The sequence below is a fragment of the Balaenoptera physalus genome (genome assembly GCF_965194825.1).
Source record: "Balaenoptera physalus genome assembly, chromosome: 1".
Lineage (NCBI taxonomy): Eukaryota > Metazoa > Chordata > Mammalia > Artiodactyla > Balaenopteridae > Balaenoptera > Balaenoptera physalus.
In genome coordinates, this window is record NC_138882.1 from 114,325,506 (window position 1) to 114,341,422 (window position 15,917).

A 15,917-nucleotide genomic window follows, 5' to 3' on the forward strand; every position below is an offset into this window, starting at 1 on the left:
TCAGTCCTAGCACAGGTTCCAAAGGACACCGAATATAGTTCTCAGCAAACAAAAGAGCCAGTCCTTTCTGTCCAAGACAAAAATAAGCCAACACAGAGGCTCATGAGTTATAAGAGTCCCAAGTGAGCTTCAAGTCATGATGAGTATTGACAGTGAAACTGAGCAGGACCCTGTGGGTCTCCTGGGCACAGAAGCCTTTCTGTGTTCCCCATTTATTGTTTGTAGAAAACAGGCTTCAGCCTCCATGACCTTCCCTGAATTCCAAAGGGCAGGTTCAAACTGTTGCTAATCAGGGAAGGGAGGGGACACAGAGACAGACAAGGGAGGAACAGTCCAAAAACAATAGTGCAGCCTTGGGGCAGGGTCCTGGTCCTGCCTCAAGGGATACACATAACAATATCTTTGAGCTCTTCTGCAGAACTAAATCTCCCAACAAATGGAAGATGTTAACTACTTGATGAAGCATTCTTCATTCCAGAGAGAAAGTCACAGTTTGATAACCTCGAGAACCACAGAAGCTCATCAGGAAACCACCTGAGGACAGATGAAAAGGAATACAGGCCCTTCACATACCCTAATCCTTATCAGCAACCCCGCCCTTGAACCACTGCTATAAAATTCCTCACCAAACTCCCTGGGTTTTGAGGCTACGAGCCTCCTGTATCCCCCTTTGCCTGGCAAAGCAATAAAGCTATTCTTTTCTACTTCACCCAAAACTCTGTCTCTGAAATTCAGTTCGGCACCAGTGCACAGAGGCCAAGTTTTTGGCATTAACAGTGGTTAATGCATTTAAAACTCAGCAGAGTATCACTAGTGTTAAAAAACAAAATTCAGGGGCTTCCCTGGTGGCGCAGTGGTTGAGAATCTGCCTGCTAATGCAGGGGACACGGGTTCGAGCCCTGGTCTGGGAAGATTCCACATGCCGCGGAGCGACTAGGCCCGTGAGCCACAATTACTGAGCCTGAGCGTCTGGAGCCTGTGCTCCGCAACAAGAAAGGCCACGATAGTGAGAGGCCCACGCACCGCGATGAAGAGTGGCCCCCACTTGCCGAAACTAGAGAAAGCCCTCGCACAGAAACGAAGACCCAACACAGCCATAAATAAATAATTTTAAAAAAACAAAAAAAAAAACAAAAAAAAATTCAACCAAGTATATTTGAAGATCTAATTGGCTTTATGAATAATGCATGAATCAGATAGCATTTCATTTAGTAAACAGAGAGATGCTCAGAGTGTTAGGGGAAACAATGACTGAAACTGCTGCCCTAGCCAGGCACCATAGTAACCACTTGCATGAATTACCTTAAACAGGAGGTCCTGGGAAGGAATGCAGAATTAACAAGCTACCACCAACCGGAGTAATTCAGGGAAGGTCAAAAGGAGAGAGGAGACACCAGTCCATATGTCCTACCACCCTCTCAGAATTCTCCTCGCTGGAATCCATCTTGGCTGAGTGATGCGTGTGCCACCAGGAAGGACCCTGAGTCAAAATGATTGGCCAGAGACAACCTGGAAACTAATCCCATCACCATAAAACCCCGAGACTGAAAGCCAGTGGCAGAGCAGTCCTCCTGGGTTCCCTTACCCTCTTGCTCTCCACCCAGGTGCCCCTTCCCAATAAAGTCTCTTGCTTTGTCAGCACGTGTGTCTCCTCGGACAATTCATTTCTGAGTGTTAGACAAGAGTCCACTCTCAGGCCCTGGAAGGGGTCCCCCTTCCTGCAACAAAAGGAGCTGTACAATATGGAAGGCATTAATAGGCAGAATCTGGGCAGGATAAGACAGTTATTAGCAAAAGAAAAGAAAGGATTGTTTCAGTCAAGGTCACCTTTCTTTGGGGGAAGGGTGGCAGGGGTCTTATCAGGCAGATTACCTCGATAATGCTGATCAGAAAATTCCAATGATTGACTTAAAATTCCATTCCTAGGAGAGGCTGCAATTAGGTCTTGGTTTGCTGTCCTAGGGGCAAGTGACTCCACTTCATGCTCCACCTTTTTTTTTTTTTTTTAACACTAGCAATAAATATAACTATATGTGTACAGAATTTAACTTCGGTTAGATTTTCTTAAGAACTGACTAAAGTATTTTGCACTGAGTTTCCATGATAATAGAATAGGTAAATTGATTTGAAATATTCAAATCCATCTATCTTTCCCAATGACCTTTAGAGTGAGAAATATTCTATCAGTTGTGTAGTAATTTTAAGTCCCACAACCTTAATCTCTAATTGACTAAGTAGTTGCAAGACCAAACTATATAATTAGACAGTACTGAAGAAAATATAAGTACAATTATGTAAATAGTATTATCAATAGTGGTTAAGAACAGAGACTCAGCTTCCTCATCTATATAGTGAGAATAATAATAGTAGCCACTAAAATAGAAGATTTGGTATTATTAGGATAATAATAGTACCTATCACAAGGTTGTTAATAAAGATTAAATGAGTTAATAATCTATGTAAAGCATTTAGAATAGTAAATCTATAATCTATCACAAATTTATCCTATATAAATTCTATTTTACCAAAAATAAGACTCTTGTATATCCATGACTGTAAGGGCCATTGGAATATAGCAGAGGTTCTTAAAGGGAGCAGTACCCTCCCCTAGGGAACATTCTGGAAATCTGCAAGAGTACTTGTTGGTTGTCACTATGATGGGGAAAAAGGAACATCCTGTTGCTGGCACAGAATAGACAGGGACAAAAGACACCAGATGTCTTTTGGTTTGCATGGCAGTTCTACACAACAAAACTATCTCCTTGGCAATCTTACTAGACCTCCCTAGTTCATTTATATTTTCCCACTCTACAAGATAACTGTTTCATATACCTCCCCTCTTCTTAAACCTCTAATACCTTACCCTGCCTTAGCTGATAACCCTGCTTCTTAATTCACTAAGAAAACAAAGGCAATTAATAATGGAATTCCTTCCCTCCCACCATGTGTTTCTTCCACTCCATGTATTTCTGTACCCTTATATTCTGCCTTCCTTCCCAGTACAGTGGATAAACTGCCCCTTCTTTTATTCAAGGCCAATTCTACTTCTCTTCTGGATCCTGTCTCCTTCAGCCTACCTTAAGGATTTTACTCCTTCCACTCTGTCTTGCATTATCAGTTTCCTTGTCTACTGGATCATTCCTACCAACATACAAAATGCTGTTTTATCTCTTATCCTAAAAAACAAAATAAAAAACTCTCCCTTGATATCACATTCCCCTCATTTCTCTGCTCTACTGTATATCAAGAGTTGTTTATTCTTGGTGTTTCCATTTCTTCTCCTCCCATTCTTTGCTGATTCCACTCTAATCAGGCTTTTATCCTCACTATTACTCTGAAGCCATTCTTAAAAATGTCATTAAGAGCTTCCACATTACCAAATATGATATCAATTATCAATCCTCACTTTATTTAGCAACATTTGACACAGTTGATCTCACCCTCCTTGAAGCACATTTTTACTTGGCTTATGGAATATTATTATACTCTCCTATTTTTCTCCTATCTCACTGTTTACTTCTCAGTTAGCTTTAATTTAAATTATCAATACTCACATGCTAAAAGTAATTTAGCCTTACTAAATTAGGCTTAGTTTTTGGACTTTTTTTTTTTTAACCTCCACTAATTTCCTTGATTTAATCCATCATTATGGCTATAACTACCATCTATATGCTGATGATATCCAAATTTATAATTTGTCTCATAAACGCAACAATTTGTCATCTTCACCTGGACATCTAATGGAACTCTCAAATTTATTATATCTAAAATCAAACCCTTGATTCTCTCCATGCCTCCAAATCTGCTCATTTCCTAGTATTCCTCATCTCAGTAAATGCTCAGTTGCTCTGGCTAAACTCTTTGGAGTCTTTCATGACTTCTATGTCACTCAAAACCTATATCAAACACTGTTGGCTCTACCTTCAAAATATATCCAGAAATTGAACCATTCTTAACACCTTCACATCTATCCTCCTGCCTATCCAAAATCATATCCTGCCTGGATTTTTACAAGTAGCCTCCTGTATGGTCTCTGTTCTTGTCCCTTTATCATCCATTCTTCATAAAGCAATCAGAGTGATCCTTTAAAAACACCAATCAGATCATGTCACTTTCTTAAGCATAATCCTCCAATGTCTTCCCATCACACTTCAAAAGGAGCTACAAGATCACTATGGCACCCCCACCTCCATTACCCTACTCTTGGCATTATCTCTTATCTCATTTCCTCCCTCTTATTTACACCAAATCATCCATACACCTCCTAGCAGTTTTTTGAACACACCAGGCATGCTACCACCTCAGGACGTTAGCACCTGTTCCCGTTCCTCCAGTGCTCTTCCTTCAGATACTGAGGTAGTTTAATTCCTTACTTCCTATAGGACTCTGATCAAACGTCATCTTCTCATGAGACCTTCCCTGATCACCAGATCTAAAACAGTATACCTGAGTCACATCATATCCTCTTACCAGCTTTTCTTCATGACACTTATTTCCACCTGGCATTAGAGTATATGTTTATTTACTTGTTTATTGATGATTTCCCCACTAAAATGTAAGCTCTGTTTGGACAGGGTCTTGATCATTTTTGTTTTGTTTATTTCTATAATCCCAGTGCCTGGTATATAGTAGATGCTCAATAAATCCTAACTGAATTAAATGGCTAAATAAATGATATACAGTAAACACAACTGTAGTTTTAAAGGCTAGATGAAAACTAATTTTATCAGGCTTCACAGAAGTTTGCCTTGTTTATTTTACCATCTTACTTGTTTGCTATACACTTGAAATTTCATAATGTGTAAATTTTGTTTTTACCAATACCACTATATTTCTAGTCTTCTGCTTATAAATAATAAATTAAGCTTTTTCTTTTTTTTTGGCTGCGCCACGTGACTTGCGTAATCTCAGTTCCCCAACCAGGGACTGAACCTGGGCCATGGCAGTGAAAGCCACTAGGCTACCAGGGAACTCCCCAAATTAAGCTCTTTTTAATGTAAGGAAGGATGTGGAGAAATGAACAGAAGCTCCAACAGTCTTTGTCTTGGATCCATTCTAAAAACACTTTTTAAACTTTTTAGGCCACCAAACATATTTTGATATGTTTGAAATGAGACAAATGGGCATTTGAAAAAAGCTGAAATTACCTGGAAGAGATTCTTTATTTCTCTGTGCAAACTATAGATTAACTGCTTATAAACAATGTCGAGTGTCTGTAAGGTATGTGTAGCAGGGACAAAGTTGCCTCTTCAGTATGATATGCTCAGGAATAATGGAAGCAGAAAAATCATGTGAATGAGATATTCTGAGCCACTATGGAAATCTATGACCAAAACAAAGGCTACCTTAATAATCTTTACTAGAATGGTTTCCAGGAAGTCTAGGAACACAACTAATTTCGGAACTCCAAAAAACTCTGGAGTTCAAAATACTTTCCCAATATGAGGTAGAATTGTCTTCAGTCAAATATAGAGATTATATTTAATCAAATATATAGGCTATTTTAACAAAAGTTAGTTTTCAAAGCTAAATTTTCAACTCTACTTATCTGGGGTAAAAGCATTCTAAACTCACAATGAAGTTTTTCATACTTTCAATATTTGTGTACATCACCTAATGGCATGAGTGCTTCATTTAAACGTATGGGTTTCTTTCCTACAGAAAATAAAATGATACTAATTGGAGACAAATTATTATAACTTCTAATGTATAAAATACATACCTGAGTTGAACCAGCACCTGTTTGCATAGAAGAGTTTTTTAATAGTCTCACTTCTTTGTTTATATATCTTAGCATTCCACTAAGAGTACTGAAGTCATTATTCTCAGAACTATCATCTTCTAGGTCATATGGGAGAGGTTTAAATGAGTCTGACTGGGTATAAGTCAGATCCTTCTGGCTTTCTTCTAATGTTGAAGGTTGTTCCAATTGCATTTTTTTTAAGTCCTGGAGTAATTCTTCAGAAAGATCTTCATCACTACGAGTTCTGAAACTAAGGTCACTGGCACTAATAGAGCGACGTAGTTTTCTACACTTGAAGAAAGCTGTGTGAGAATGCTTAGCAAATTTTGAATCTTGAATATCAGGCGCAATTTCTACTGGAGATGTAAACGGGGCTGGTAGAAACTTGATGTCTTCTGCCCTTTCATGTCCAGAAATTTTGGCTTGCAATCTGGTTAATTCTGATTCCTGTAGAAAAATTGGTACATAGTAGGTGCTGATTACATATTTCTTAAATGAATGAATTACTTAGAAAATCAGACTCTTAGAAGTCATCTAAGTTAAACTTCATCCTAGTACAGAAATTCTTTTTATAACAACTCTTGAGTTTTCCAAGCTCTGTTAAAACCCTTCATTTTGGGACAATTATCTATATTCACTAGAAATATGTTTAAACTATACTAAGGAATTCCATTGAAAATTACATTTTCCTTAAAGAACTTTTTCTTTCTTAGTATTGATGACAATATAAATTTCTATTCAAGACTGAAATCTTACATCTAAAAAATTTTCTGCAAAAGTATAAAAAGGTATACAATCATTTGTTAATCTAACATACATACATACAAAAAACAATGCCCTGCAGATTTTTCTAATAGGAAATAAATGTCTATTAGCGACTCTGCTTTATATGTCATCATCACAAGAAACCTTTACTAGAAATTTTTCAAAGAAAAACCTTTAAATGATTAGTAATATTTAATAAATTAATCCTTATTAAATAAACTTTTCATTTCTGTTTTTCCATGTCCTTCATTTGGGTCCTCTGACCCAACTTTGGGATCCTAAGAATAAGACTGCATACACTGAAAAGCGATAAAGCCAAAAAAAAAAAAAAGGGAAGACACTTTAATTTCAAAAGTTAAACATATGTAGTAGTTTCCTGTTCAAATACATTCTCCTTTTCTTACAGGTATCCATAAGATGCATATTTCTAAACCAGTCACTTTTAAACTGATAGTTTCTATTCTTTCTAAAAATACTGTGCTTATAAATAAAACTGTCATAACCACAGTGTGCATTGCAAAATGAAAGTTTAACATGCATTTTTCAGTCCTTTGATGTCTTTACAGTACTTTAATCTAGATAAACTTGATTTATAAGTGGCAGAAGTGCCAATTTTTTTTTTAGTAAGTCTTGTATTCACATTTTTATAATCATAATTAATGAAGTAATTATAAAGTTGACACATATAAGGTCATGTGCAGTTTAAGCTTTTTTTTAACTTTTGCGTGTTATCTAGCCAAACTGAGAAATGTGGTGTCTCAGATAAGCAGGATTCCATTTAACTTACAGTTCAACACCTCACTTTTACAAAGAAACGTAGTATACTGAATATATTAAACATAATTCAACTTTTTCTTAAGACTCAGAGAAGTTCACTGTTGTGATCATTATTGTAGTATGCAATAATACAGTGATGTCTTCAGGGCTTTCAGAAAATGGACTTAGCTTTGCTCTTACTTCCTCAAATACAAGGGTACTTGTTAGGGTACTAAAAGAAGTGAACTGAAAAGATCTGTTGCCTCAAACAGTGTTCTTCTCTTCTCCCTCACTTCTGTTTCTGTCCTCTGTCATTTACTGCTGCTCTCAATGAATTGCTTTCTATTATTTATAGTTACTTCTAATTGTTACATTTATGCCAGCTTCTGCTCTTCTATTAGCTTTTCTTCTTTCTTTCTCTCTTATCCTCCTTAACTTCTCTCCAATCTAGACTTTGGAGCCAGCTGTGGTTGACTTACCTTCTACTGTCAGAAAACAAAGAAATTCTACCTCTGTCTGGTATACTGGCTAATCATAGTTCATGTTCTAAGATCTCTGTATGTATGGTTCATTTAAGAATTGCTGCTACTTTGACAATATTTTCACAACTTCCTAAGTATTTGAACTTAAAAACTTCTGAATAATTGATGATTGCAATACAACTGTATTTATCTCATTGGTAATATCTAACAAGTGAGCAGACATAATTACTGTGACAAGGGATATACAATGCAGAATCTTCAAAATTTTTAGAGTCAATTTTTTGCAATGAAGTTTTATAATTTTGTATAAATGTTGTAAATCCCCAGAACACTAACTATATTAATATTTCAGTAAAAGCATAGAGTGTTCAACTGAAACATAATTTTAGATTCTGTCTATTCAGCTTTCCTCTAGTACTGTGAATATAAAGTATTTTATAAGAGGAATTTAAGTGCTCGGGTTAATAATTACAAATATTTCTAAGGTATTAACTGACTGAGTTTTTTTGGTTTTCAATAACTTCCATTTTGCTATAAAATCATTTATTGCTTCAAAACTATCAGTGAGGTTGGTCTTTTTTTAAGGTCTTAGCTGACAGTGTTAATCATACTTATTGGCAGTTTGAACTAATATTAAATTTTTTATCTCTATGCATCAATACTGAGATTAATTCAAATTCCAAAGTAAACTGTCAAGATCAATAGGGGTGAATAAGTAGCAAGAGGCTATTTGAAAAATGACATATGTACTCAAAAACCAGTAAAAAAAAATTGTTAACATAATCTTGCACTTTCTACTTTATGATTTTTAGAGGAACTTGCCTGATTTCGAAAAATGCTCCTACTTTTTCTTTTTTATATATATCTTTATTGGAGTATAATTGCTTTACAATGTTGTGTTAGTTTCTGCTGTACAACAAAGTGAATCAGCTATATGCATACATATATCCCCTCCTTCTTGAACCTCCCTCCCACCCTCTCTATCCCACCCCTCTAGGTCGTCACAAAGCATCGAGCTGATCTCCCTGTGCTATGCAGCAGCTTCCCACTAATGCTCCTCCTTCTAAAGTACATCAAGTATAAAACCCTCTAAAGTAAACATTATGATTAAGTTGGTATTTGCACAAGTTCCAGGCCAAGATGGTGATACAGGCTCCTCTCATATCTCCTCCCACACACAAAACACCAAATCTACAGCTACATAAGGAACAATTCCCTTCAAAAGAAACAAGCTGAGAAACATTTACACATTGGGTGGATAAGAAATTGCCCACACCAAAACTAGTAGGAAAGCTGAGACTCACTTTTGCCATAAACCCCATGTCAAGCGCAGGGCCATACAATGGGAGGGAACACCTGACTTCCAATTTCTTCCTTAAGAGCAAAGGGCTTGGATCCCACATCTAGTGCTCCAACTTTTAAGACTTCCACCTGAGTGATGGGCCCTCAAAACACTTAGCTGTGAAAGCCAACAGGGCTTGAGTCCGACACACAAGATTACAGCAAACAAAGAAGCAGTTCTTAACAGGCTTCCAAGGATGTACCATGGCTATCCCCTTACAACTCAGTACAGAAGGAGCAGTACGAGGGAACCCTGTAAGACTATCAGCAGAAACTGCAGGCCAGAAGGTAGTGGCATGATATATTCAAAGTGCTGAAAGAAAAAAACTGCCAACCAAGAACACTCTTCCTGGGACTTCTCTGGTGGTGCAGTGGTTAAGAATCCGCCTGTCAATGCAGGGGACATGGGTTCGATCCCTGGTCCGGGAAGATCTCACATGTCATGGAGCAACTAAGCCTGTGCACCACAACCACCGAGCCAGCACTCTAGAGCCCACGTGCCGCAACTACTGAGCCTGTGTGCTGCAACTACTGAAGTCCGCGTACCTAGAGCCCATCTGCAACAAAAGAAGCCACCGCAATGAGAAGCCCCTGCTCGCTGCAACTAGAGAAAGCCCACGTGCAGCAACAAAGGCCCAACACAGCCAAAATAAATAAATAAAATAAAATAAAATAAAATACTCTTTGAGTTAAAAAAAAAAGAATACTCTTCCTGGCAGTTGTCCTTCAGAATTGAAAGAGAGATAAAGCATTTTCCAGACAAGCAAAAGCTGAAAGAGTTCATCTCCACTAGACTAACCTTACAAGAAATGTTACAGGGACTTCTTCAAGCTGAAATAAAAGGACACTAATTATTAACAGAAAAACATGAAAATTTAAATCGCATTGATAAAGGTAAATATATAGTTAAATTCATAATGCTCTAATGTTGTAATGGTGATAAGTAAATTACTTATAACTATAGTATGAAAGTTAAAAGACAAAAGTATTAAAAGTAACTATAACTACAATGATTTGTTAATGGGTACAATGATAAAAAGAAGTAAATTTTGACATCAAAAACAAAATAAAGGGGGGACAGAGTAAAAATGTAAAGCTTTAGTATACATTCAAAGTTAAGTTCTTATCAACTTAAAATAGACTGTTATACATATAAGATGTTTTATGTAAGCCTCAAGAAAACTACAAAGCAAAACTTATCATAGATACACAAAAGATAAAGGAAACTAAACATTCCACTACAGAAAATCATCAAGTTATAAACACAGAGAGCAACAGAAGAAGAAAGGAATGAAGGAATTAAAAACAGCCAGAGAACAATGAACAAAATGGCAAGAATAGGTCCATACCTATCAATAATTAAATATAGATGGACTAGATTCTCTAATCAAATGACAGAGTGGTTTAATAAAAAAATAAGACCTAACTGTATACTGCCTAGAAAGACTCACTTCAGTTTTAAGGACACACATAGGCTGAAAGTGAAGGGATGTAAAAATATATTCCATGTAAATGGAAACCAAAAGAAAGCTGAAATAACTACACTTATTTTTTAAAAAAACAGACTTTAGGCCAAAAGTGTAACAAGAGACAAAGAGGGTCATTATATAATGATAAAGCGGTCGGGTCAATCCAACAAAAGAATATAACATTTGTAAATATTTTGCACCTAAAAAACACAGGAGCACCTAAATATATAAAGCAAGTATTAACAGACAACAACATATTAATGTAGGGAACTTCAATATCCCAGTTTCATCAATGGATAGATCATCTAGACAGAAAATCAGTAAGAAAACATTGGACCTGAACTACAAGTTAGACCAAATGGACTTAACATTTACAGAACATTCCATCCAACACATGACAGGAGTATACATATTCTTCTCAAATGCATATGGAACATTCTCCAGGACAGATCATATGTTAGGTCACAAAACAAGTCTTAATACATTTAAGAAGATTAAAATCATATCAAGCATCTTCCAACTACAATGGTATAAAACTAGAAATCGATTATAAGGAGAAAATTGGAAAATTCACAATTACTTGGAGATTAAACAACATGATACATAACAACCAATGTGTCAAAGAATAAACCAACAGAGAAATCAAAAATTATCTTAAGACAAATTAAAATGGAAATATAATACACCAAAACTTATGGGATGCAGCAAAAGCAGATATAAGAGGGAAGTTTACAGCAATAAACGCCTACATTAAGAAACAAGAAAGATACCAAATAAAACAACCTAAATTTCTACCTTAGAAAATAAAAAAGGAAGAACAAACTAAGCCCAAAGTTAGTAGAAGGAAGGAAATAAATATCAGAGTGGAGATAAATTAAACAGAGACTAAAAAGACATAGAAAATATCAACGAAACTAAGAGCTGAATTTTTAAAAAGATAAACACAATAGACAAACCTTTAGCAAGGCTTAAGAAAAAAAGAGAGAGAACTTAAATAAATAAAATCAGAAATGAAAGAGGAAATGTTACAACTTGACACCAAAGAAATACTAAGGAACAAAAGGGACTACTATGAACAATTATACACTAACAAATTGGTCAGCAAAGAAAAAAATAGGTAAAATCCTAGAAACATACAACTCAAGACTGAATCATGAAGAAAATATAAAATGAGATCTCAATAGACCAATTACTAGTAAGGAGATTGAATCAGTAATAATAATAATAAAAAAAAAATCTCCCAACAACAGAAGTCCAGAACCAAATGGCTTTATTGGTGAATTCTAACAAACATTTAAGAATTAATACCAATCCTCCTCAAACTAGTCTAAAAAAAAGAGGAGGGAACATTTCCAAACTCATTTTACCAGGCCAGCATTACCCTGATACCAAAACCAGACAAGGATGCCACAAGAAAAGAAAATTACAGGCCAATATCACTGATGAACATAGACACAAAAATCTTCAAAAAATATTAGCAAACTGAATGGCCATCATCAAAAATCTACAAACAATAAATGCTGGAGATGGTGTGGAGAAAAGGGAACCCTCCTACACTGCTGGTGGGAATATAAATTGGTACAGCCACGATGGAGGTTCCTTAAAAAACTAAAAATAGAGCTACCATACGATCCAGCAATCCCACTCCTGGGCATATATCTGGAGGAAACCATAATTTGAAAGGATGCATTCACCCTGATATTCATTGCAGCACTATTTACATCAGCCAGGACATGGAAGCAACCTAAATGTCCAACAACAGAGGAATGCATAAAGAAGATGTTGTACATATATACAATGGAATATTACTCAGCCACAAAAAGGAACGAAATAATGCCATTTGCAGCGACATGGATGGACCTAGAGACTGTCATACGGAGTGAAGTAAGTCAGAAAGAGAAAGACAAATATCGTATAATATCACTTATATGTGGAATCTAGAAAAATGGTACAGATGAACTTATTTGCAAAGCAGAAATAGAGTCGCAGATATAGAAAACAAACTTATGGTTACCAAGGGGGGAAGGTAGGCAGATGGGATGAATTGGAAGATTGGGATTGACATATATACACTACTATAAATAAAACAGATAACAAATGAGAATCTACCGTCTACCACAGGGAGCTCTACTCAGTGCTCTGTGGTGACCTAGATGGGAAGGGAATCTAAAAAAGAGTGTATGTATGTATATGTATAACTGATTCACTTTGCTGTACAGCAGAAACTAACACAACATTGTAAAGCAACTATACTCCAATATCACTTAATAAAAAAAAGAAAAAAAGTATTTTAAAATAAATAAATATTTTAAAAAAATATTAGCAAACTGAATTCAACAATACATTAAAAGAATCATATACCATGATCAAGTGGGATTAGGTCCAGGGACATAAGGATGGTTCAACATCTGCAAATCAATGAGATACCACATTAACAAAATGAAGGATAAAAGTCATATGATCATCTCAAAAGATGCAGAAAAAGCACCTGACAAAGTTCAATATCCATTCATGATGAAAATGCACAACACGTGGTTATAGGGGGAATGTACCCCAACATAATAAAGGTCATATATGACAAACCAACAGTTAACATATTACTCAACAGTGAAAAACTGAAAGCATTTCCTTTAAGATCAGGAACAAGACAAGGATGCCCACTCTCACCACTTCTATTCAATACAGAATTGGGAGTCCTAGCCAGAGAAATTAGGGGGGAAAAAAAAGGAATAAAAGGAATCCAAATTGGAAAGGAAGAAGTAAAACTGTAACTGTTTGTAAATGACATGATATTATATATAGAAAGCCCTAAAGATGCCATCAAAAAACTGTTAGAACTAGTAAATGAATTCAGTAAACAGCAGGATACAAAATCAGTATATAAAAATCTGTGGTACTTCTATATATTAATAATGAATTATAAGAGAAATTAGTAAAATAATCCCATTTATAATTTCATCAAAAAGGATAAAATGCCTAGAAATACATTTATCCAAGGAGGTGAAAAACCTGTACACTGAAAACTGTAAGACACTGATGAAAGAAACTGAAGAAGATACAAATAAATGGAAAGATATTCTGTGCTCATGAACTGGAATAATTAATATTGTGAAAATGTCCTTACTATCCTAAGTGATCTACAGATTCAATTCAACCCCCATCAAAATTCCAATGGCATTTTTCACAGAAATAGAACAAGGTATCCTAAAATTTGTATGGAACCACAAAAGACCCCAAATAGCCAAAGCAATCTTGAAGAAGAACAAAGCTGGAAGCATCACACTTCCTGATTTCAAACCAAGTTACAAAGCTATAGTATAGTACATATTAGCATAGAAATGGACACATAGATCAATGGAACAGAATAGATGGCCCAGAAATAAACCCATGCATGTATAGCCAATTAATTTATGACGAAGGAGCTAAGAATACACAATACAATGGAAAGAATAGTATCTTCAATGAATGGTGCTGGCAAAACTGGAGAGCCAGATGCAAAAGAATGAAACTGGACCCTGATCCTACACTATACACAAAAATCAACTCAAACTGGATTAAAAACTTAAATTTATGACCTGAAACCATAAAACTCTTAGAAGAAAAAACACGAGGTAAGCACCTTGATATCAGGCGTGGTGATGATTTTTTGGATTTGACACTAAAAGCAAAGGCAACAAAAGCAAAAATAAAAAAGAGGGACTATATAAACTAAAAAGCTTCTGCACAGTAATGGAAACCAATAAAATGAAAAGGCAACCTACAGAATGGGAAAAAATATTTGCAAATCATTTACTGATAAGGAGTTAATATCCAAAATACATAAAGAACTCATACAACTCAAAAGCAAAGAAACAATCTAATTAAAAAATGGGCAGAGGAACTGAATATACATTTTTTTCAAAGAAGATATACAAAGAGCCAATAGGTACATGAAAAGGTACTCAATATCACTAATTATCTGGGAAATGCAAATCAAAATCAAATGAGATATCACCTTATACTGTTAGAATGGCTATCATCAAAAAGACAAGAGAGGAGTGTTGGTAAGGGTGTGGGAAAAAGGGAGCCCTTGTGCACTGTTGGTGGGCATGTAAACTGGTACAGCCATTAAGGAAAACAGCAAGGAGGTTCCCCCAAAAATTAAAAATAGAACTATCATTTGATCCAGCAATACCACTTCTGGGTATATATTCAAAGGGAATGAAAACAGGTTATCAGAGATATCTGTACTCCTATGTTCATTGCAGCATTATTCACAATAGCTCAGATACGGAAAAAACCTAAGTGCCCATCAACGGATGAATGGATAAAGAAGATGTGGTACTACCAATCGTAAAATAGCTAGCTAGTGGGAAGCAGCCGCATAGCACAGGGAGATCAGCTCGGTGATTTGTGACCACCTAGAGGGGTGGGATAGGGAGGGTGGGAGGGAGGCAGACGCAAGAGGAAAGAGATATGGGGACATATGTATAACTGATTCACTTTGTTATATAAAGCAGAAACTAACACACCATTGTAAAGCAATTATACTCTAATAAAGATGTTAAAAAAAAAAAGATGTGGTAAATATACATACAATGGAATATACAATGTGCCCTTTGGAACAGCATGAATGGACTTTGAGGGCATTATGCTAAGTGAAATAAAACAGAGAAAGACAAATACTGCATGATATCACTTATGTGTGGAATCTTAAAAGAAAAAAAAAAAGTCAAAGTCATAGAAACAGTGAGCAGGAAAGTGGTTGCCAGAGGCTGGGTGGTGGGGGAAATAGGAGAGGTTGCTAAAAGGGTACAACCTTTCAGGTATAAGATGACTAAAGTCTGAGAGATCTAATGTATAACATGATGACTATAGCTGGTAACACTAGTTGTATAATTGAAATTTGCTGAAAGAGTAGAACTTGAATGTTCTCACACACACAAAAAAAAAAATTTAAAAAAAGTTCATGGTTGAACGTAAATTATTTCTCCTGTGGTAATATGATACATATCAAATTAATAAGGTCCAAATTCAGTGTCTTCTAAATCAAGTGCATTTTATTCAAAAAGGTCAATTTTTGGTTATTTAGTCCTCTACAAACTACAAGGATGGGAAAATAAGTCATAAATTTACTTCATTATAGTTTTGCTTTATGTACTTTTATATATTTACTTACTTTAATAAGTAATGCTTCATTTGTAGCTTCAATTACTTCATTCCTGTCTTTGACTTGCTGATGCAAATTGCTTACAGTGTCCTGAGCTTCTTCTAATTCTAGTTTTGCTTTCTCTAACTGTTCATTTAGTTGCTGAACAGAAGTCTTTTGAGAATCAGCAGTAATCTTCCACTTTGCATGCTTCTCCTGATGTGAAATCATCT

At 35.7% G+C, this 15,917-nt stretch overlaps 1 protein-coding gene across 9 annotated transcripts in view; it reads right to left on the reverse strand.

Moving 5' to 3' along the window:
• The window catches only part of CCDC18 (coiled-coil domain containing 18), a 127,196-nt gene that overhangs the window by 19,294 nt on the left and 91,985 nt on the right, over positions 1-15,917 (reverse strand). For all 9 annotated transcript variants that reach the window (XM_082476251.1, XM_082476254.1, XM_082476249.1 and 6 more), the window contains 2 exons: positions 15,715-15,915; positions 5,723-6,190 (listed from right to left, as the gene is read on the reverse strand). In XM_082476251.1, the coding sequence (XP_082332377.1) occupies positions 5,723-6,190; positions 15,715-15,915 (669 nt within the window). The remainder of the gene's footprint in view (positions 1-5,722; positions 6,191-15,714; positions 15,916-15,917) is intronic.